The sequence below is a fragment of the Lutjanus erythropterus genome, chromosome 23, assembly GCF_056507025.1.
Source record: "Lutjanus erythropterus isolate fLutEry1 chromosome 23, fLutEry1.hap2, whole genome shotgun sequence".
NCBI classification, from domain to species: Eukaryota; Metazoa; Chordata; class Actinopteri; order Lutjaniformes; family Lutjanidae; genus Lutjanus; species Lutjanus erythropterus.
Genome location: NC_139339.1, coordinates 7014246 through 7039195, shown reverse-complemented (window position 1 = coordinate 7039195; position 24950 = coordinate 7014246). Strand labels below are relative to the sequence as shown.

The 24950-nt window shown below is 39.4% G+C and overlaps 1 protein-coding gene across 1 annotated transcript in view; it reads right to left on the bottom strand.

Annotated features, from left to right (window-relative positions):
* The window catches only part of col25a1 (collagen type XXV alpha 1 chain), a 232752-nt gene that overhangs the window by 47641 nt on the left and 160161 nt on the right, over positions 1 to 24950 (bottom strand). Inside the window, 8 exon segments of the mRNA XM_084711919.1 lie at positions 54 to 98; positions 2378 to 2413; positions 3237 to 3269; positions 11788 to 11832; positions 14938 to 14964; positions 16034 to 16078; positions 19037 to 19081; positions 21682 to 21708. Coding sequence (XP_084568045.1) covers positions 54 to 98; positions 2378 to 2413; positions 3237 to 3269; positions 11788 to 11832; positions 14938 to 14964; positions 16034 to 16078; positions 19037 to 19081; positions 21682 to 21708 — 303 coding nt within the window.

Genomic DNA, 24950 nt, shown 5'->3' with positions numbered 1-24950 from the left:
AACAGCGGGGGGGGGGGGGGGATGACTGGGGACAAAAACAGCGAAGCATTTACCTTTATCCCTGGGAGTCCAGGCAGCCCTGGAAGTCCTGGCTCTCCCTACACAGGAAGAGTGTGACATGTTACAGCCAAGCCAAGCTAAGCTGAGTCAAGCCTCATTGGTAGGCTCTTCAGGGTTCTATTAGCTTTACATTTGATTTTCTATTTGTGTTTCCTTTAGCTATAAGCTGCTGTAATTCTGAAAAGTGGCCTGCTGTCTGCACTGTAAGTGTATGTTGACTGTCATTTGCTTGCAGTAAGCACTAGCAGAAGGTACTGCACATGCACTTTCAAACCAACACATGCAGCCATGGCTTGACGGCGTGATTAGTGCTTGTTATAACACTCAACCCTTCACACAGTGCAATGGAGTTTTATTTTTGTGATTTTATTGGTTTGGGCAGGTGTGAAAAGTTCTGGTTTCTGGAAGGAACAACTGTCAGATACTTTGGATTAAAGTTGCAAAAGCTGTTTGAGAGAGCTGCCGTGGCTTCAAGGTCGTTAGAGTTTGGCAGGGCTGGAAAATCGAGAGTTGGCCTATTTCTCCGTAACCAAGGTCGGGTCATTGTCAAGTTGAGAGCTCCTCCAGACTCCCATTACATGCAAGTTTGAAGAACGTGCAGTCGTTTTGATTCAACGGTGGAAAAAGCAGAGGTCGAGTCCCTTGTGACGCCTCTGCGAGACTTTCAAAACAAAATTTCTGACTCTGGATAATTTAACGCTCTATTAAGACCATTGTATTTATGGCATATGAAAAGAAATGATTAGCACCGCACGAGAATGATCAACTGTAATGGCACTCGAGGGATCAGAGAGGGGGCTGTAAATTTCCATTGTGGCTAATGAAAGCATTGTAAAACTAATGAATAAGAGTCTTTCTTGTGGACTACCACTTCACCAACAGTTGATTGCCATCCAACAGTAATATTTAATGGGGAGCAATCTCTTGATGGCCATTTTAGTGAGAAATACAACTTATAAGTGTGTCAGCACAAGCAGAACGGCTGTAAAATGAGAGATAAGATAAAGCAGTCAAAAAAATTAGTTAGGCCACGAGTAGTTTCTTTGCAGCACAGCAAAAAAAAAAAAAAAAAAAAAGACTAAAAGCCCTTCTGTCTGTCTGGAACCAGTTTGTCCAAACAGAGAAAAGAGAGGGGGAAATTAATGGGGTGCAGCACTTGGGATTAAAAAGTGTAATTAGACGAAGCACTGGTGCAATCTCGGCAGCAGTCTGGTCAAGGGACAAGTAATGGTCTTTATTTTGCAGGAAAATAGCTCCTCTTCTGCTGCATGCTTGTTTGATTAGTTCCTCATCAGCAACTGTTTCTTTAGCAATATTCTTCAGATTTCCTTTGTTGGCTTGGAAAACGTGTCGAGTGAAAACTGGCATGGAGAGAGAAGTCATACCAACATACATTTCTAACAAGAAAAATCTTGTGTAGCTGGACAACAAAATAATGGGATGACCTGTTTTTAGACTCTGACAAGTACAGGTTACAACAAAGAGGAGTGAAAACATCCAAAATATTTAGTATATCCAGTATGTTGGTGTGATATCTGGGACCTTACACTGGCTCAAAACAAGGATCAAGCCAAAGTAAATGTAAAATGAGTTGGAACACTGTGATGTGCTGCAGCTCAAGGTGAAGTGTCAGGTTCTGCTCAGTGAGCCCCCCATGTACAACCATCCTCATTACACTTTAAACAGTGAGGTTCAGCTGAGTTAGGAATGCTCTTATCCAAACTATTTTATCTTGCACAACAGACTAGAGCTTCTACATGTAAAGGGATAGTTTGGATTGTTTCAGCCGGGGTTGTATGAGGTATTTATCGATGGTCAGCGGATCACCGGCAGTAGATGCTTCCGCTAAAAATTACTGATTTTGCAAATGCAGTCTTCTCGAACATTATATTTGGCTTATATAAGGGCAGTTTCCCATCTGCAAAAGCTGTCTGGCAGCAAACTTTTTCAGTGGGCCTTTTTTTTTAGCTGGTTAAAAAATGTTTTATATTCTGGCTGCCATCTACTCGCAATCAGTAAGCAGCCTACCTCATGTAACCCCACTGCAAATAATCAGAACTATCCCTTTAAACTTGCTTCGACGTGTGTATTCACAGTGCTAAAAAATAAAAAATATATATTCAGCCAGCTATTGAATATTTTCTGTAACTCTATAATGAATACTTAATCGCATAGTCACTTATCAATATAGAAATCATTATTAACATTAACAAATACTATAGATTCAACAAAATATGACTGAAATTAATTTCTATTTATGTACTACTATCTATCTAGTGTATATAACAGAGCAATGTCTATGAAGTACAATCATTACCTTTTGTCCACTTCGTCCAGGCTCTCCAGGTTCACCCTGTAATACATGCAAAGAGTTTTCTTTTCAATCGCTCCATTTCTGGATTTGGTCGCACCAGCTACTCATAAACTCACTAACTGCGTGTGTTAAGTCCTTCCTAAGTTCTTAATAGCTAGTTTTAATCACAGTTGCCAGGTCTGGGTGAGAAAACCAACCAGCGGCCAATAAAACCAGCCCAACACCAGCACTCAAGATATGGCTCCTCGCCAAACTATATACCTGTGCACTGCTTTTAAAGGCCAACTGAATTACTATCATCGCCAAATGTAATGTAATTTTTACAAAGTAACACCATAAATGTATAGTGTGCTGGTATTAAAAGCAGTTTTCCCTAGACAGTTCTTGTGGCCTTGTGATATTAGATACAGTAAATTATCATAAATAAAATACACCTCTGTGAATGTTTAGTCCAATTCACGGATGCAGAAACGGACCTGTTGCTTTGTCTTTTTGCTTTCTCTACCATTTTCCCTCTTGTCTTCCTCCCTGTCTGAGCACGGCGCGCAAGCACACGGATCTTAGAATATGGCTTTATAGATATCATTCATGTGATTTGCATGTTCTACCCAAGAATCAGCGGACAAAAAATTTAACACAACACTTTAAAAATAGCCAAATTTGTAGTTGGATTAGTTAGCTAGGTTAACAGTTACACCTGGAAGTTACTTCTTGTAAATATTTAGTAAGAACTGAGTTGTTGTGGTGTTTAGAGATGCATAAATCAGATATTTTGTACCCACAAACAGCTGGTGAAAACTGACTCCTGATGAGGATCAAGAAGCAGACACTGAAAAACCGTTAGCTTTAGCTTAGCTCTCACCTTGATGCCCGCTGCAGACGATCCTGCATCACCCTGAGAAAAAGTAAAAGAAAAGCAAAAATTAGAGAGGTACAACACTGAAAACAGGTTATTACAAGACTCGACAGGGCTTTCTGTGAGGTCACAACAGGAACAAACATCACAGCGAAATTACAGTAACAAAAATATAAAGAAGCTTATTTCTACTGAACAGAACATAATTTTGCAGCTGCTGCTGGACAAAATTGGGTGAAAATCCAATTAGAAAGATGATTGTCTGTAATTCTAAGCAGAGTTCAGATTGAGTGTACCTTCTCACTAAAGTTTGAGACAGCACTTTTATAACTACAGGGATGCTGGGTATCGTTTCATTGTTTTTACGCTGTCAGAGTGCAGCTGCGTACTGGTGATGACAGGAAATCTAACACTATACAGAACAAATCCAAGAGGTGAGGGGTTTGATAGATATACTGTACTAACTGCAACCATTTTAACTCCTATTTCATTGCATTTCTTCAAGTAGGGTATTGAACTAAAAGGAGACAGAGCTACTTATATCACTTTTTTTTTTTGTTTTAGCAAAGTCATCCAGACACCCAGAACCAGGCGCTTTCCTTTGCACCGCTTTACTTCTGCAATGTACAGTAAAAACATACATAAAACAAGAGGCCAATAAGTGTAATTATGGGCGGTTGGTGGGAAAAGGGAGTGGGGAGAATGAGACAGGGTCTTTAGCTCTGGTGTGGACTCTGTGGTTTCTCTACACATACGCCTTGCGCTCAGAAGTTGCTGAAGGAATGCCTCTCGCCCTCAGCTTTTTATGGGACTCATTAAGATGCATAGCACACAAGGCATGTTTAATTGCGGCAATTTTTTTTTTCTGCAGACAATAAACTATGTTACTGTTTACAGCTGGGCTTTGTTGCATACCGAAGGTTGCCTCTATCCCGTATCCTAAAACTTATCATTCCAATTTTTATATGTGCATTTTCTTATATATATTTTACTGGAGGCAAAGGAAGATCTAAGACAATGAACTTTTTCCGTGGGCTGTGTAAACAGGCTCCTCATGTTACATTGCAGAAGACAAATGAAAGGCTTTCACATGTTTTTTTCACAATGAAGTGAAAATGTTTTTGGTCAAATACTTAAGAAACAACATGGATGTCATGTTGTGGTTGACCTAAAAATTATAATAAAAAAGGAAACTTCATGCAGAGCCCAATTATTCTGACTTTCTCTGTGTCTTGACTGAATAATTGTTTCAACAACACAGACATCAAAGTCGGAGCTGGTTTACACCTGTTGCTTTTTGGCAGGGATGGGTATGTAAGAATGCCTCACATCTGTATTTCATTGTTACATCTTCCACAAAAAAGAAAGTACAAAACATCTCACCCTATAAAGCTCATAGTCATGCTATGGACTGTATGTAAGCATAATTAACTTTTTTTTCCTCCCCATTATTAACACTAGAAGTCCCACAATTCCATAAATACCAGAACTGCCTGTAAATGCTCATTTTGACCTTGAATTCCTGAAAACTGCATACTCTCTCATGATAAATACCATATTAAGACATAAATGCTTACAAATTCTCCACACTGCCTCCCTTTTTTCTTTTTTTTTTGTAGGCAGCTCTGGTGGTTGCTTCCGCTTCTGTTCATATTTTGTGGTTTTGTTTAGTTTTTTTAATTACGCAAAACATAAAACAAAAAAGAAGTTGGAAACATGCTGTTTGTAGTAAGTTAAGGTACTTTGTGTCCAAATCTGAGAGCTCTAACACAAAAATTCAAAGACCGATCAGCGCTGAGACAAAATATCATTCTTGGCGATTCATCCACTATTTTTTGTTGCTCAAATTCTTCAGTTATGTTACTGGTTGTTATTTGTATTCTAATGCAGACAAATTAAAGCAATTCAAGACCGCTTGCAAAGTTTGATAGCAACAATGATAGTTGATGAGTAACAAAGCTAAAGCTCCAACTGTGCAAAAGAAAAGTAACAATGTAACTGTAGCAATGTCCGTGCCATTTGGGCGAAAGAGGTAAAAATAATCTCTTTTTTTTTTTTTTTGCCTTTTGTGTACTTTATTTAAAACGATTTCAAATGAAAATACAGACACATTTAGGAAGAGGTAAATGCCAGCAGCATTTTATTCTTTTAACCCAAGAAAGTTATTGCACATATAAATTTGAAAAAGGTCAAAATGACTGCCTTGGCCATTCTATGCTGCAAAAATGGACTATTTGTTCTAACTTGAAAACAAAAGTGTCTGGGCAACCTGCAAATCTTGAGTTGACTGAATGTGAAAAGGCAAGCTAGTGGCGTTAATTTTGTACTGATTCAAAACAAACTTTTCTATTCAAATAAACTTCATATTAATTCAGTACATGAGAAAATATTTTTAGTAAACTTCAGAACTTAAGTGTTCTCTAAATAAACACTAGAGATTTTAAGTTCAATTAACCTAAACAAATTAGTTAATGGGAAATTATTAGTTGATTCCACTAAACTTCTGTATGATTTTTTACAGTGTAGTGATCTGAGAGCTTCAGGGGTTAATACTGTGAATAACAAGAATTGACAAGATGGTTCACACTTAAAAAAAAAAGCCACCACAACCCATGTGAAAACAAGTATGAGAGGATGCTTCACAAGCAATTAACACTTTCCCTCCGCTTCTGCTGACGCTTTCCGGCACGACAGACCTAACACAAGTGACACCGAGCCCAAGAACCAAGTGAGAGTTTTCACCAGTTTAATCTCTTCCAAACGAAGTACTATGAGATGGAAAAAGTGGTGGAGTTGGGAGGTGAGCTGAGGTGTGGCACAGAGTGCTGAAATGTCCCAATTGGGCCAATTACCATGGTGAGGCTCCAGCCTGTGATTTAACCACAGAGCAGAGCAGGATGGAGAGCTGTCACCACAGCTCCACTTCATTACAGGCACCCAGAGCTGTCGCTGCTTATTGCCATTTAAAGATAATAGCATGAAGATCTCATAACGTATACTTAGCAAATCAGGCCGTTTTCCAGCTGTTTGCCAGGCGAGAGCGAATGAGATGGAGAGGATTAATCAGCGAGCAATGAAGCCGAGACAGAGTTGTGACAAATGCAACCATTAAATGTCACCGCAGCCCTCAAAACATGACTCCTACTTCATATTACAGTCATTAGTAAAAGATGACCAAACTAAGCGGCCTCAGCTGAATATCGACCTCAGTCGCCGAGTTAGAAATATATGTGAGGCAACACAGATTATGATTGGCTCCCAGGGCAGAGAGGCCCTGCCAACAGCTGAAACGCGGCCAGTTCACAAGAGCCTGGACCGGATCTTAGGATTCAAAAATTATACCAACCACTGTGCCACACCGGCCGGAGCCAAGCACCACTCACAGCCTGGAAGATCCCAAAAAAAAAAAAAAAACAATTCAAGAGTTTACTTGGGTTTATTTTTTTAAACCATTTTTTCCTATCTCTGAGCGCCGACTTTTTCAACAGGAGGAGTCACAGTTAATTTCACAGCTAGTTAAATACTTAGGCAGAATGCATCAGAGGTAAATGGTTCAGAACTAAAGCTTTTAACTGCGGTAATGATTTGTTTTAAATGAGGCCAGAGATGGACATGCAGAGGCTGTTGGAAACATTTTTCCTCACAGTTGATGATGTCTTATGAAAGCAACACAGCAGGTAATGTGTTGCATAAATGTGGTCTATAAAATGTGGTGAGAGTAGATTTACTCAAATACTGTATATAAGTACATGTTTAAGATGTGTGTTTCTTGCTGCTTTATACTCCATTACATTTATTTGATCACTTTAATTGCTGGTAACTTTGCAAATCCTTTACTTGAGTAAAAGCACCAATACAACAAAGTAAAGGATACTCCAAGTCCAGCATGTAAAACCCTATTTAAGTAAAAGAACATAAGTATTATTATCTTGACCCCTCCCCAAAAGGTCACCAGATGAATCAGAGGGGTCATGGGATGATTAATGGGAGAATAAAGAGGAAAAAACTAAGTTCTGATACAAATCTGTTTTCAGTTTTCTGTGAAATATTGGATCATTCAAACATTTATTGAAATGAAACCATGTGAGAAGTTTAGAAGTAAAAAAATAACTATTTGGTGGAGCTGTTAACAACTCATAGGGTTCTGAAATATGACCTCAACTGCACACTGCTTTTTGTAAGATGCCAAAAAGGTTGGAAACCACTGGTTTCATCTTTAACAACATGTTGTAAATTTTAAAATCTTATTATATTGTCCATTCTGTCAAATCTCCACCCTAAAAGTAACTACAGCTGTAGCGATAAAGGTATTTGAGCAGAAATTACAATATTTCCCTCTGAAATACACTGGAGAGGAAGTATAAAGTAGGGACAAATGGAAATACTCAAAAGTACAAGTTACTTTCCAACAGTACCTTGTTGCTGAGCCACTATTACACCTGACGTAGGTTTTCCTTTATTTAGGAATGGCCTATGCATCTTGTGAGCACAGTATGAGCTAGTAAAGATTTTGAAACTGGTCCAACACAGATTAGGTAATAATGAATTCTTATAACATCTCTAAAACACACTAATTAACACGCTATAGCTTGTTTTTTCAACCTGTATAAAAACTGACAATTGACACTTCCTAAGTCCTGCCCCTTTTTGTTCTGTGCCCCAAAATGAACCCAGTCAACTTTCTATTTTCCTGTACTGAAGATATGCTATATGCTAACCTCATTATCTGTGCTAAAAAGTACACTTAATTTAGACATTTTCATTAACAATGTTGTTGGAGGACCTGTAAAAGCGGAATATAGTGTATAGTCACATCTTAAGTTGGTTCATTTAAAAAAGAAAAAGAAAACTAGCTAGCTAATGAATTATGTAGATTAGCCAGCTAGTAAGTTTGCATTTTGCAAACATCCACTATCAGATGTAATTAGCTAGCTCACAATTGATGTCAATTAGCTAGCTAATGTTTTGCTAGCATTAGCTATCAGATGTAACTAGCTGTAGCTAGCTAAACAAAGATACATAGATTAGCTTGCTAGATAGCTAAATTTTTTTTTAACATTAAACTTAAGATGTAACTATACATTTATGATGTACTTACATGTCCCTAATCAACTTTTCTTTGCAGACAAAATTTGGTTTTCTTTTCAACACAGACAATGAGCATTGCACATAACATATCTACAGAAAAGCAGAAAGTTGTCAGAGGTTCCAAAGAGGGAAGGGTCAGTTGTTGCTGTTTTATGGCTGGTTATGTGCAGAACTGTTTCTTGGCCCGGGTTAGGGCTAGTTACCAGGCAACCGGTGGAAACTCCAGGACGTTCTTGGTCCTGGCCAAGAAATAGTCGGACACAAAACCACCCATTAAAATGGCAAAGTGCCATTTTTACTGTTTGGTTTTTGAACGGAATGAACAAACGAGGTTTAACGGCTTAATAAATCACCTTTAGAGATGCTATGGAGGTGCTCTGGCCACATACAGTATTTACTGTACAGTCATGAAAGCAGAATAAGCTTTCTCACCCAACTGTCTGCCAGAAAGTGAACTTTTGTGATTAATTTAATAATATACAACCAACTGACAAACCTGGGGCCGCTGGAGGTCTGCAGCCTCATAGTTGCTATATATATAATCAAAAAGTAGTTACAAACTTTGTTTTGCTTGAGTTTTCTGTATCTTAAAATAAGTTTTTCTTTGCCACTGTCGTCCTTCTACCTACTGTTGATGGGAATTGTTGAGTCTCTGTAAAATTAAATTATAAAATTCAAAGCATTATAAACAGTATGGTCAAGACCTGATCTATAGAGACAATGCCCTGAGATAACTTCTGCCATGATGTAGCAAGCTGCAAGTAAAATTGACTTGACATATAATACATATGTACTTTGAAAAAGTTTTCTTGTAATAGAGTACTTTTACACTCTGTGGTATTACTTAAGTAAAGGATCTGAGCACTTCTTCTACCATTGACCACAAATCCTCAGAACATCCAATTAATGAGGGGTGTCATACTGTACTGTAAATATTCTTTCATCTAAGCCATCAAACTTCATCTTTTTGACAGTCATAATCCAGAGAGTAACAGACGGTGTCTGTTATTACGGGAAGGGAAGCGATTTTGTGTGTGTGCATTTAAACTTGAGTCTGCATGTTAACAGAGTGTATATTATTTCCTGTCATTTAGTCTCTTTCACACTCTGCAGATCCCCCGCCGTCAAAACAATCTCCTTTTGTCTCATGCAAAGCCCCGTCCGACTGCATGCCCCGCCATTTCTCTCCCCCCGCTGCACTCCCTGAGGTCTCTCTGCTCACCATGCCGAAGCTTTTGCTGCCTCACCTCTCACCCCGTGTTACCACATTTTCCCCGCAGTGCGTGCTGTGTATTGTTAACTTTGGCATCTTCAGCAGGGGAGGACGAAAAGATGTTCTCCCCTCCCCTGCTCTGTCCCTCTCTACCCTCTGTGGTTTCTTCTTCCACCAGTGAAAAAATAATATCGGGGAAGACCAACTGATCAGGCACATAACTCCGATGGCAACATGCTCGGCGTGAATTTACAGCCCCAGTACAGACCGTCCAGACTGTTGCCAGTACAAAGTTCACAAGCCAGCATCTGTGATGGTACGGGGGTGTGTTAGTGCCCATGACATCATGGTTCAGTGTCATCTCTGTTGAGGCGCAAAGGGACAAAAAGTTTTTGCAGCAACATATGCTGCCATCCAGACACATCTTTTTCGGAGACTTTCCTTCCTTATGAAGGAATGAAGCACAACAGTGACTGCTGACTATTGAGAACTTGCAGTCATACATAAAGCAAGAATGAAGAAGAACTTCAGGATTTAGTGTCCTCTGTTCCCAAATGCTTACATTTTACAAAAAACAATTAAGTTAATCAGTTTGAACATTAATTACCTTGTCTTTGTGCTGTACTCAGTAGAATATAGGTCAAAAAGTTCTTGCAAACCATTGCATTCTGTTTTTATTTACATTGGCACAACATCCCAACTTTTTTGGAATTGGGGTTTGTATATGAGTATGCATGAAACCTTTTTTCCCCTCTACAGAAAAATCAATCAATGCTGGGTGTGTCTGACACATGTTGAACTCATCTGGATGTATACTGAGTTATATCTTGACTGAAAAACTTATTCCTGCCATATGTGCACTACGTTTAAAAAAAAAACACTTTTACTTTCTGACACTGACAATCTGACACAATGAGGTAATCCCATCCATACAAATGAAAAAATCCTCACTATTTCCAGGTCTTTACACGACTTTCTGTCTCTTTTTATTGCGAAATACACGAATATACGCTGTTGAAGAATGAATGGCAGGTGACTGGCTACAGAAGCCTGAATCCCCGTGGTACTCAATTCCACTTTTTCTCCTTTACTCCTGCAGCCAAAATCCATTTTTTCGCTTTTTACTGCGTTAAGGTAGACCAGATCAAAGCGGCGCTCGAGTTGCAAAGTTTTATCGCCCTCCACTTTCCTTTTTGTTCACTCATTTTCCACAGATGATATCCTGCATCTGTTTCCCTCAAACGGTGTCTTTCTTGGCAGCCGTGTTCGGCAGTCTTTTAAAAACCAGAGTACCCATAAAGTGAGAAGTTATCAAAGTTGTTCTGTGCTGAACAGCTATAAATTGGCAGTGACATTTTGAGTACACTGCCTCTACTACTTCAATGCTGGTCTATCAGTTATAGTTTGTTTTTTATACCCAACTCATTTTTGCAGCATCTCCAGTGTATCAAAAAAAATAAAAATAAAAAATAATCACAGCATTTTGTGTCTGCTTTCTGTTCTTAGCAACTGTGTTACCAATTTTTGGCAACTCCAGGAAGAAGCTTTATCTTTTCCCAGAAGTGTGAGCAATTTTTGCATGGGCTGATGAGAAGCTGAATCGACATTCTCAAAGAAGCGTTTATTCCAATCCCTAATTGTTTTGTGTTTGAAATGTAAAGCGGTCCAAATTTTGTCATGAGGTCACCCAATACAAATAAGGCTCTGACCTATTTTCATAAATGCTGCTTTAACTAAATAATAACAGTAAAGGCAGCGTGAAGCGAAGGATGCATAAGCTGCCTCTGGACATGATGTCGGTGTACTAACACAAGAGACAAAAAAAAAAAAAAACTTTTCCAGAAAACAAAGGCTTTTTGGAAAGAAACATGAATCTATTACTTTAGATCTGAACAATCTGTCCAAAACAGCTCCACTCTGCCTTTTGTTGGAAATGGATCCCAACTTGACAAGCTGTCTTGATGATAAATGGTCCCAAATTAATGCAGCAGCCATCCAACCAGAAAATGTAGCGTCAGCATAGCATAGCAATTAAGTCCACATTAAGCACAGAGGATGCATCAAGTGCCAGGATGATTGCTGTTGTGCAGCCTTGACTGCAGCTGATGGCACTTGACCTCAGTTACTTCCACAGATCTCCTCTCAGATGGCTAACATTAACTTTTTTCTTTTTTCTCCTTTATGTTTTCCGGCCACAGCCAGACCCTGCTGTTTCTCAGTGCAAGTTCCAAGAGCAGGAAAGGTAAATTTACGTACCTTCTCTCCCATATCACCTCTCGGTCCGTCTTCACCCATATCGCCCTGTGATGAAATCAAACATTCAGTTTATTGATCGCAAGAATGTGTCAATGCTGAAAACAATGAATGTAAAATGTAAAGAAAGAGATGTTAAACATGATTGCCAGATTGTTTAAACACGCCTAACACATAGCAGCTCTTTGACAATTCTGCTTTTTCTGTGATTGACTGCCCTGTAAAACAACGTAATGGATGCTTGGAGCAAAAGAACGTTGTAGCGAAGATGAAGCACCATTACTGTGTATGTTTAACTCACTTTGGTCACTAACTGAGTCATCACACATGGTTCGAATATGAATGACTTCAGGTGATGTAATGCACTCTGTGGGGCAGACTGGAGGTCCTAAACTCCTGGCATCAACAGTGAAGAACTTCATTGCTAAATTCACAACTTTTCCATCTCAGCTGTGTGAAATAGATTGAATGTCAGTGCTGTTTTTAGCCACACTGGCTCTATGGAAGGCAATGTGAGCTGGAAGGTCTGTCTACCTCTTTGGTCCAGATTGCAATATCTCAAAAAAAAATATTGGATGTATTGCCGTGAAGTTTTGCACAGACATTCATGGTTCCCAGACAACTGACCCTAATTGCTTTGGCGATCCCCTGACTTTTTCTCTTGTGCCACCATGAAGTTGACATTTGTGGTTAAAACTGAAATGTTTTAACGATTATTTGATCTGTTCCCATGAAATGTGGTACAGACATTAATGTCCACCCCATGATAAATGAGTGAGGGTGATAACTTTTCATCTAGCACCATCATAAGGTCAACAATTTTAATTTCAATTTGTTATTTATTGTCAAGTAACTGTAAAACTAACAATTCAGGCCATCAGCCTCAGCTGTACTTTGTTTCAGTCCTAATTACTAAATGTTAGCATGCTAACATGCTAAACTAAGATGGTGAACATGGTAAGCATCATACCTGCTAAACATCAGCATGTAGCATTGTCACTGTGAGCATGTTAGCATGTTGACATTAGCATTTAGCTCCACTTTGCTTATGTAGCCTCAGGTCCTGTGTTCACTATATTTCCAAGGTCCTATGTTCCTAAAGTCCTTTGCTCCAAAGGTCCTATGTTCCCAGGGTCTTATGTTCCTGAGGTCCTATGTTCTAAAGATCCTATTTTCCCAGGGTCCTTTGTTCCTACTTCCTACTTCCTTTGTTTATCACATAAACCCAGCTGATTTTATATCAAGAACACTATATCCTAATACGTTCTAATGTGAAGGTGAACAGCAAACACAAGCATTTAAAATAAAGTGCTGTGTCCTTGTGGAGAATATCATCCTCATGATGTCAGAACTTGAAGAAAACAAGCCTACTGTAACAGGCTCTGTGCTCCTCAAGCAATCACTTTCTTTCTGTCAGAGGCTAGCATTGTTTTCTCGAATTCGCCCACTGGCTCTTCAGTTGGCAACCACAGCCAAAAACAACAATTTATGTTAACATGTTTGGCTCCTGTCGCAATAAAAGCTCATAGTACTTTGGAATGAACTTCAGTGCTGCCTTTGGCAGGCAGGCTCATCATTTCACTTTTGATAAATCCACATGTTTTTATATTAAGCAAATGACAGCCTAATAGATTATGAGTCATACAATGAAAAATAATTCCAAGGATTTTAAATCAAAGGTGGTGAGCTTGTGGAGAATATTAAAAAGGAACTTACTATACCACGCAGTATGCTTGACATCAAGCATCCATTTGTTTAGATGCATTGTCATTCATCAGTTAGAAGTTAAAATGACTGCTAGCGGAAAGTCAGGTCTAAAATAATTGCTTTCCTAAATTTGCCTGCTGGCTCTATAGTGAAGGAACAAAGCCAATTTTAAATTTGTGATTCTCAACCCGTGGGTTTCAGGAACCATCAGAAGAGACTCAGTATGACTAAAAAGATTGGAAAGAAAATATTAAACATATTCTGCGACAGCAATTGTTTACTTTGTCTGACTTTTCTCTAATGTTTGCCTCTTTAACCATGAAATAATGGATAGTTTTTATGCTTTAAAAAAACTCTGCAAAGTCTTATAAATCTTAATAACATGCAGTGAACTTCAGCTGACAGGGGCGAAAAATTGTCCAAATACAAAGTGAGTGATGTCTTCGCTGCACTGCTTGTGATTCCTAATTTTCTTAGCTCAGTCTTGTTTATATATAGTTGGAGGACAATTTACTTACATATATTTACCAACCCTTCCCATTTTTTTTAGGACATGCCTATAAAAAGGGTGCATTGGGTCATATAAGATGTGTTTCTTCTCCACCTCGTAATAATTTCGGCTGTTTTCATATTAGGTAAGATTGCTTCACATCCTGCGCAAGAAGGGAAGAAGCTCACAACTTCCCATTATCCCATTAGTGATGATAACATAGCTTTCTTTTCAAAGGGTCATAAGCAAAAATGTTTGTGATCCTCTGCTCTGAAGACTATGGGATAAAAACAGAGTCAGAGAAACAAGACACCAAAGCAGAAACCAATCCACCTTGTCAGACTGTCCAGTTCTTTTCTGAACTCCCGCCAAAGCAATCTCCTCTAGATGCATTTTCTATTGAGCCAATATTTGCATCCGGCTAATTCTCGACAGGACACCCATGATGCTTTGAGGGCTTGTTGCTAGGAGATTGGCCATGTGCCCGCACAGCCTCATTATCACAAAGAATCAGGTGTGTTGGGGAGCAAGTCTCTGATTTGAAGAAAAACTCAGAGCAGCAACTGCCCGAAGGCCAGTTTTGCGGTCGATGAAGAACACTGAGTCATCACCTCCCTCCCCGGCCTGTCTCTGTCTCGGGCTCAGGCAGCGTTCACACCTCCCACCCGCTGCTGTCCAACAACATCAGACTTAGGGAACGGAGAGAAAAAGGGCTCACTGAGGCTATTGTGTGGGTTCAGTTTTTTTTTGGTCTCCTCCAAGGGCTTGTTGGGAGAAATTGGGTTCAATTTTGTGACTCAGTGATTCACACTGACTCACTGATGGGCAAAATGAAAAAAAAAAACAAGCTGGAGTTGTGCGAAGCAAAAGCAGAACATGACGGCTGATCTAACACATTGTGGGATATGAAGACTGATGCTAACAATAATGTTTGGCAATCTGAATTAGCGCTTTACCTTTTCACCTCGCTCTCCCATTTCACCCTGTTGGGAAAGAAAGCAGAGTATTAAAGACAGAAAAGCTCAGGGGGAGGTGGGCTCAGTCGGGGAATTATTGCTGCCGCTGAGGGTCAGATTGTATCTGGGGTTAAATTCATGTTAGATTATGGAAAGTCTCTTGTGTTATGGCTGCTTTTTCCCCAGACAGACCCTCAAGTTTCAGCTTTTTGAAGTTTTTTCTCTTAAACTTGCACAGTCATTACTGAAAGTAATATTTCACCACAATTTCAGTTAATCATATGTGGGTACGACTATTGCATTTAATTACATACATGGATATCTGCTGTTTAGGTAACACATTCTGACTGATATATTGGCAAATATAGATCATGCAAACATAGGAAACACTTTTATGAACATGTGTGCATAAGACTGTCATTACACTGTCGCAACCATGTCATGACACCTCATATGAAAATGATGGAGTCTTTCATAATGTTTACTGACTGTCATTACAGCAATAATAATAATGTTCAATGCAAAGTTGACATTGTTTGATATGTATTTGTTATGAGAACTTGTGTTATGACACTGGCACATTTTGAACTTGTCGTAAAGATGTCATTAAATGTTATAAGGCCAGTTTGACAACAGAGTACAGTAACAAGTTGTAATAACTGAGAAATTATCGGCTTGATCACTGCAAAGTTGTCATAAAAAAAGACACCTCAAACTATGTGAAATTAGCACTAATTAGCATGCTCATAACAGGTGTCATGACATGGTTATGACAGTGTCTTAAAGTGGAAACCAAAACATAATATTCCACAAGGGATAATGAAAAGATATGCATGTTTCCTAAAAGTGAATGAGAAAGAATATGAATAAATAAACTAAAATAAATGAAAAAATAATAATTTAAAAAAGGATCAAAAAGCATGACAAAAAAATAAAAAAAACACGGCAAAAAGTGTCCAAAAGTTAAAAAGGAACATTTCTTTGATCAGGAAGGGTGGAAAATTATGAATGACTTCAAAACAATAAAAAAAGAAAAAGTAAATTATGACTATGAGTTAACAAAAATAAGAGCGCACAGAATATGTGTGCACCAGACCTTGGCTCCGGGGATACCGTCCAGTCCTGGGATGCCAACATCCCCCTACGGACAGCATAACATACACACAGTGGCTGCATTCAGTGTGCTGTTTCAGCAATGTGAACTTTGATTTCAGGTCAGGAGATACAAAAAAGCTTGACAGAGATAACCTCTAACCTTGACCCTGGAGATTAAGTTTGTGTCATCACTGCACAGGTGTTAAGCATTTGCAGGATTGATAATGGAGCAGTAGATCTGGTAAATTGTGTATTTTACTATATGGACTTTCCACGTTACAGCTATGAGCAAATAAATTCCATAAAATTCCCCCCAAAAAATCAAATATTATAACCGCAAGCTAAATCTGAAAGTAGGGAGGATAAACAAGCTGATTAAAAGTTTAATTATCTCCGGTTTGGTTGCGAACACGATCTAAAGAAGAAAGCCAAGTCCATTTGATGAATGCCAGCTCGCTGTTAGTGTGAGTCTGAATCCCTGAAACCAACCTCAGTCCGTCTGTTGCCAGAAACAATTAACCTCCTCACCTCTGCAAACCTACCACATCATTACCCTTTCAGAAGAGGAGCAGCTATTTCTCAAACCAGACAGACAACTTTAACTGGATGATGCCGAATAATGGAACCAGGATGGAAAAATAAAGCGAACTGTCATCTAAATGAAATTAATACACGTCAAAGGGCTGCTCAACACTGGCCAGACTGTAAACAAAACTGGGGTTATTGTATGCGCAATTTTTTTAAAAAAAGTTTGGATGCTTTGTAAAATGTAAATAAAAACAGAATGCAATGATTTACTAATCATTTTTTCAGCTGAATACAACACAAAGACTACATATATATTGTCCAAAATCATAAACTTCATTGTATTTTCTGAAATTTAACGCCTGCATCATGTTCCAAATAAGTCGGGGCAACAGAAGACTGGGAAAGTTGTGGAAAGCTCAAAAAGCACCTGCTTAGAATATTCAGGTAATAGTGTCGTGACTGGGTTTTTATTTACGCAGCGTCCAAACTTGGAGTCGGGGTTTATTTTAATTTCATTCTAGTAACAAACCTTGTTTGTTTTTCCCCTCTCGGTTTCTTATTGTTTTCATTTTTCCCACAATGCTTTGTTTTCACGCAGCGTTGTGTGAATATCAGTGGGTATGATCTGTGTATAGGGCGTTTCCTCTCGGCTGCACGCCAGCAGTGAAACTCGTCATAAATGCTGGAATCTTGTATCATCTATCAGCCCACATATGGGAGTCATTCACATAATGATGATGATATATTGCCATAATGATGATGGAGTCTGATTAAAAAACGCCTAATCTGGGGGCTGATAAGGTTTGCATTAGTGTTCCTCCCCTTTTCGTGGATATCTATGTCAGATCAATATGATGTCTGCCAGTCAACCTGCCACGGCTGGCAGAGCAGCCTCGGCTGCTTCAGACTTCAACTTTCTGCATGAGTGACAGTTACATACCATAACGGATTCTGTTTTATAACTGCATTGCACAGCACTGGAGTTCTATTTCATGGGTGCTGGCAAACCCCGCTCCTTACACAAGTATGGAATTAGGCCTTCAGCTTTTGCTGTCTCCAGAGTCAGTATGGCTTTCACTCCAAGATGAAACTTCTTTACTCTGGTTCCTATTACAGCCATGCGTGCCTCCCCGCTTATATCTTTGTAAACGCGGGCTTGAGATTCGAAAGATGGCGCCCCTCAAGTCGGCTCCCTATTCAGTCTCGTTGCTTATATCGCCGTTTGTTCTGGAATAAATAGGGCCCCTCCATTTTTTGCCATTGTGCAGCACCTGCACTGTGTCTTCTTTACTGGCTTTGAGAATGAAATGCAGAAACGAGCCCAGAGTGTGAGCAGATTCACAGGCAGCTCGAAATGCTATTTTGTGGTTAAGGCTTGAAGATTCAGCCCAGGGGATTTCTCCCAAATAGGATAGCGGTTTGAAATTGTCAGAATGCATGGCAGAACTTTTCTAATATGAAAAGTGCAACACATGGCCACAAAGACTAATGAAAACTGTAAGTATGTTAAAGTGAGTCTTTTGAACATAAAATACTTTCAGGAGGTTGGCTTTCTGAACTTTGTCGTGTGTATTATTCTGCGAGGGAGCATGTTCAGGCTACATTTAGAGGGGAACTGAATCAATTAAGCATTATGAAGTTGCTGCAATTTTAGCAACCATGGATGGCGATCTGTGGTCAGGGTCAGCAACAAACGGTATTTTATCCACTCAAAATAGGTCCACCTAAAAAAGACAATCAGTATCAATTAATTGTACACTATATTTAAAGTATTTTCACCACTTTACTTTGCTGTCAGACAGCCTTTTCTGACTGGAAACTGCTGTTATATAAGCCAAATACTGCTCTCTCTAAACCAACCAAAGTCCATAGGCAAAATCAGTAATTCTACCTTGCACTGCGCAGACATTGTTGGCCTACTTCTGCCTCAATCTGATAGTGTGCCAGTGTTATTGTGAGACTTCTCTGTTTTAAAAGGATAGTTTGGATTCACCAAAGTCACACAATGAGACAGACTAACTATCTGTCTGAGGCTGCAATAGAAAATGCATATCCTGTGCTGTGTGAAGTAAAATTACTTATTTCGCCTGTGGAGTTTGGTTGGTTTGGATGGAGCGATATTTGGCGCATATAAAAGGTGTTTTATTGTCTGACAAGGCTGACTGATGGCAAAGCAAAGTGGTAAAAAATATTCTAAATATGGTGTACACTTAAACTGAATCTTTTTTTGGCTAGAATACCTTTTATTGCCAACTCTGTCCACAGCTGTTCATAGCTGTATGCCTCTCCTGACTGGGGGCATGCTGACTGTAAGACTTCACAACTGAATGAGAACAAATGATTTATCAATAAAGACTATTTTGCAGCATCTCACATTTTTCTCAGTGAAAGCTACTCTACATGACAAGCAAACAGCCAAAAAACAAGAGGGGTAGAGAAACCCGCACCACAGTCATCAAATGTCTTATAACCTCACCTTCAGTCCGTCGACACCTGGGATGCCTGGGAGCCCGAGTGAACCCTGAAAAACAAACACAAAAGCCCTCAGGTGTCGTTACAATCGCACTGTATTTCGCTTGCAAAGAAACTCAAAGTCAAATTTGACAAAGTAAACAATCAAACTGTAGCAGCATCAAAGGTCGAGCCTACATTAAGCGCCTGTGAGCAGGCCTGTCTATTGTTCCCACCCACACTTCAGCCCGTACACCCCTGTGTGTGCTGACCTTACAAAACCAGGCCGGAATAAATACTGCATGTCATATTTTAAGATCTGCTAAGTTATGGACAATACAGGCAGAGGGCAAGACTGGAAGTTTGGAAAAAAATTCTGTCAAGTTTCAAACTGAGAGAAGAGAAAGTTAAAAACAAAAATCCTTCATTTACTGAAAAATCTTAGAAATAAGGGTTCTGCTCGATTGAGGTTCTGCTCAGAGGCATTTTTGGTAGATCCCTTGGGTGGTTTCTTGTTAGCACCCTTAGAAGGAGAAAAGGATCTGTGTAGAATACCTGGACAAGGTTCTGGGTGGAACCATTTACACCATAGAAGGGTTCTCTGTAGAACCTCTCATAGGGAGTTATGGGTGGAACCTGTCACAGATGGTTCAAGGTATAACCCTTTACGATGAGATCAAGGTAAAAGTCTCTGGAATCTTTATAGAGGTTCTACCAGGAACAAAACAGGGTTCTTTATAGGGACAAGCCAAAGAACCCTATATGGTTCTAGTGAGCACTTTTATTTTTCAGAGTGTGGTTCTCCAGCTTACTTAAAGCAGATGATTTAGACCGTGAGGCCGTAGCGAGCCTGTTTTAATGCACTCCCACTCTCTTGCACAGTGGTTTGCTTGTGTTGGCTATTTGTGCTTCTTTGTAATAAAAGTGACTTACTGTTACCATGGCCACAGTTATACATGTATCAGAGATGTGAGAAAGTATAAACTTTAAGTAATGAAAAACAATGCAAAAAAGTGGGGTTTTTTTTATCTTTTGGGTCCTTTCTAATATATCAAAAATATAACTTTGAATGAAGGATAAAAGAGAGTTGCTCACATTAGGGAGGGAAACTTAATAAAATATATTGTTCCATATTAGAGAAGTTCAAATATATGATTCACGCTCTACTTTATATCATGCAATAACACCAAATCAATCACCAAGGTGATGAAACTTGGCCCCTCTGCTAAACACAGCACTATACGCCAGCAGCAGATCTAATTGAGGAGCCTCGGGGCCTGGCTTATGAGTCATTAACACGGCGGTGTGTCATCATTGACCCCTCCACACACACACACACACACACACACACACACACACACACACACACACACACACACACACACACACACACACACACACCCCTCCTACACCGGCGGGAGGCCTTGCCGACAGATGACAGCGCAGACAGGAAGTGTCTGATTGGGTTACACTGAACAAACACTGGCAGCTACCTGATGGCTGGATATGGCTTACATCTGTTCCCCACATCAGCGCCGCCAGGGACCCGCGGCCTGCATCGCAGCACTTAGCTCCGCGTTCTCTGTTCTCCGTCTCTCTCCTGCTCTGTCACTCTTTTTTCTTTTTTTTCCCTCCTCATGTTGTTCGAGCCCCGTCTCTCCTCTTTGTCTGTTTACTTGCCCTCACTGTGGCCCTGTATCACTAATCTCCGAGTAAACATATTCAGCTACCAGCACTTGAGCAGTTACTATCAAATCCAAAACATTATTCCACTCATTGTAAAATCATACAGAAATTCTGTGGAATCAACGAACATCTTCTCTCATTAACATAAATATACACATTTTGTTTATTCGGGTTAATCCAACTTCAACACGTCAGAACTTCTAAACAGTTCCTCTAAGTTAACCCGACAAACCAGATGGTTTGTTATGCAGAAACATCTGGGAAGCCATCCGTAGAAACTGTCTGGAAAAGGGTGAGCACTTTCAAGAAATCCTCTGGCAGGTGATTGGATGAACCATGCCATGTCATATCTAACACGGCTAACTTTAACCAGATCAACTAACCGAACTGAAGCTGAAGAAGAGCAAAAACTTTTCCATCTATAAAAAGCTTCACTCCTGTTCTTCGCTCTTCTTTCAGTGAAGAAATACTCTCCAGTTACGACACATCGCAGCATCTACGCTAACCTCTTTAGGAGCCGCAGTTGTTTGTTTGATATGAGCCGTTTCTATTGGACGCCTCTCGCTGTTGGTGCAACTGAAACCATGCCAATAGCTGTCAGCAGTCCGAGGAGGACTTCAAGGACACCGATTGGCTCATACCAGCTCTGGTGCAGACAGACACGGATGTCAATCAAGTTTATTCAACCTGAAAAGCTTATTTGCTTAAAATTTTAAGGCAGCCAGGACGCTAAGTTTTTTTTAAGTTAAAACAACTTTCTTTTTTTTTACAGTGCTACTAAAGAAATTATCTTTTGGTTTATGTTAGAAGCTACATGAAAAAAAGAAACTGGGGATTATAAGAGAGAGAGAGAAAGCCCCTGTCAGCTTGAAATATATTTTTGATGTCATTCAGCAGATAACAAAGTCAGAGAATCTCATTTTATTTAATCTAAAAGAAAAGTGAAAAATGTCAGTGGAACAAGAGATGATTTTCTGGACTTACCTTCGGCCCTTCTGGCCCCGCAGGCCCCTATAAATGAGAGGAGAGTGGGAGAGAAGCAGAACAAAAGGAGTCCATGTCAGATGAAATAATATCATTTCAACAGCCAGCACGGTCACAGCAGAGAGACCGGCGAGATTTGTGGTGGGATTTCATACAGTGAGCACACACCCTTGAGGCAGAACCGAATCACAATCAATCCCTTGTTTTATTCCCCGACAAAGAAGGAAAATTAACTCGCGCTGCGCCTTCTTTTCACTGAGCTTCATCATAAATATGAATCTCTAATGAGGCCACGAATAACAAAAAATATGGTTTTATCTTTTATGTTGATCTGTTTCTTTTCTTTGATTTGTTTGAGCGACTGTAAAAACTTGTGTTGTTTGGCTGTTCTACATTCAAGTCCAACACACAGAGAGGTTCATTACCTAAATGGGCCAATAGTTGGAAAGCCTTACAAAGCTAATACGTTAGAGGGGGCAGAAAAGGCGCCACATCCCTAACTGAGCTTGAAGTCAGTGATAGATGAGTCTGGGAGGACAGTTTCTATTTTCAACCTGCAGTTTACCACAGTGAAACCGGAGGCCATGTTGGATCCTAAACCTCCTCCACCTGCCTAAAAACAGCCGGACCGCTTTATGACTAAAATGAGAAACCAAGCTGAGAGTTCGCTCCTTCCATGTTGGCTTCACTTAACTCTGAAGGATTGCAGTACCCACAGCAGTTCATCAACACCTTTACGCTTGGCTGCTATGACACTCCGTGTTGGCCAACATTTTTCTCGCTGTCGGCGCAGGATCTACGGTAAATGGTGCTATTTGGCTCATCACGCTGAGTTGGGTCAAAGCCAGGCAGATCTTTTGCCGCACAAGGCCTCTGCAACAACAACTTTCCAAGCTTTATTCATGTTGATGCAGTATAACTGGCAAAACTAAGATTCGATCCCCTGATGGGTAAAAGATTTGTGTGCCTGTATTCAAAATTAGCGAGTGAGGAGGCATTCAGGTTGAAATGTTTGACTGTCAGTGCAGATTTTTGTGTAGAAGTTTGCTAGCTTCATGGTTGCCAACTTATGCCTTGTGGCCAAAGCACCAACAGCTGCTTGGCTTGTTTAAAAAGGACCCTAATAATGATCATTTATTCTCGGAATAAATTCAGTATTTCCATATCTTATTTACTTTTTCTTGAAGAAATAAGGCAATCACGAAGTAACTGAAGCTAAAAACTTTCCTGCTTACCAAAGTAGTGAAACAAATCGTTTTTTTACGGTGTATCTGAAAAGCTCATTTGTTTTGATTCGTTACAAAAAAAATCTCCAATTTTCTTTTCAGATTCAGTCATCTTAAAATTTTAAGGCTGTCTAAGTTAAAACATTGTTTACAGTGTTGCTTAATAAATTCTCTTTTGGTTTATATTAGAAGCTGAATGAGTAAAAGATTTCTCTGCCTGCATTCAAAAGTAGCCAGTGAGGATGCATTAGGTTGAAAAATCTGACCATCACTGCAAATTTTTGCTAAGAATTTTGCTAGTTTTTTCATTGCCAACTTAAGCCTTGTGGCCAACAGCTGGTTATCGCTATATTTGGCAAGAAAATTACAAAATTACCTAACACTAACTTTTTTTTTTAAGATGAAACAATTTTGTTTTACAGTTTTGCTTAATAAATTCTCTTTTGGTTTACATCATAATTTGAACAAACCTTTCCAAGCTTTATTTAACTGGCAAAACTAAGATTCGGTCTACGTCTGTTTGACTGTCGGTGCAAATGTTCGTTAGAAAGTTTGATAGTTTGGTGGTGGCTAACTTATGCCTTGTAGCCAGAGCACTAACAGCTGCTAAGCTTTCTTTAAAAAGGATTAGGGTTAAGTTAATAATGACCAATTTTCTTGGAATAAACTCTCCAGATTTTAAGTTTTTGTTGGTGAAACAAAACCCCCAAAACTTCCACATTTACAGAACTGTTATTGGTATACTTGACTAGAAAACATTACAAAATTACCTCAACTTGTGTTTTCAAATTCAGTCAACATACAATTTTAACACAGCCTGGAAACTATTAAATAGCTTTCTGTTGCTGTTTTTTTTTTTTTACAGTGTTACTACAGAAATTCTCTTTATTAGAAGCTGAATCAGTAAAAGATTTCTGTGTCTGTGTTCAAAAGTAGCCAACAAGGATGCATTAGGATTGAAATGTTTGACTGTCAGTGCAAATTTTCATGAGGAAGGGGTTTCATGAGGTCTGTTAGTTTTGTGGTGGTCAACTTATGACTTGTGGCCAAAGCACCAGCAGCTGTTTGGCTTGTTTAAAAAGGACCATAATAATGACTAATTTCCTGAGAATAAACTCAGTATTTCCATATCCTTGTTTAGCTTTTGTTGACGAAACAAGGCGATCACCAAGTAACTGAAGCTACACACATGTATGTGAATCACTGCAAAATTACCTCAACTTGTCTTTGCAAATTTAGTAAACTCGAAAATTCAGAGCAGCCTGGACACTTACTTTAAGCTAAAATAAATTGTTTTTTTTTATAGTGTTGCCAAAGTAATTCTCTTTTAGTTTAACAGTGACATTTTTTTGAGAACAATTTCAATCTTTCCGTATCTTGTTTAGATTTTACAGATGAACAAGGCGATCACCAAGTAACTGAAGCTCAAAACTTTCCTATTTACAGACCTAGCCTATTAAAATCCCTGCAGCAACAAGTTCTCACATTTACAGAAACGGCCCACACACTTGCAGCTCATTTATAGAGCATTCCATCTGCACTTACAGCAAAAACCTCAATGAACAACTTCCATTATCCCAGCCAACCAAGAAAAAAGGTTTTCCTCCTGCCTGCCTTTAAAAGCCTTTGTTAGCTGTCCTCAGTAAGGTTTGGTAAACATCTTTATGACCCCCTAGGTATGTGAGAGCATGTGCCACTCGCCTAAGCGCTAATTAGCTTGGCTACATCTGAGAGCACTCAGGAGCTACTGGCTGAAAAGGAGACTTTTCATAAAGTCAAGAGCCCTTCAGGAAGTCTCGGCTCTTTTGTTCTCAACTTTTGGGCCCCGACATTGCTAGAATATCTGAGCGATCCAAACATCGTCATTAAAAAAGGATAATTACGTCGACTGGAAGTATTCATCGCGGTAGCACATGCTCAGCATATCACACCTTAGCTGCCTCATTTAACATTCATAAAAGAAAAAGAATCCGCAAACGTGCAATATCAACAGGGCGCCTATTGAAGTCGAGCATCTGAGCACAAATACAAAGCGCTGAATGT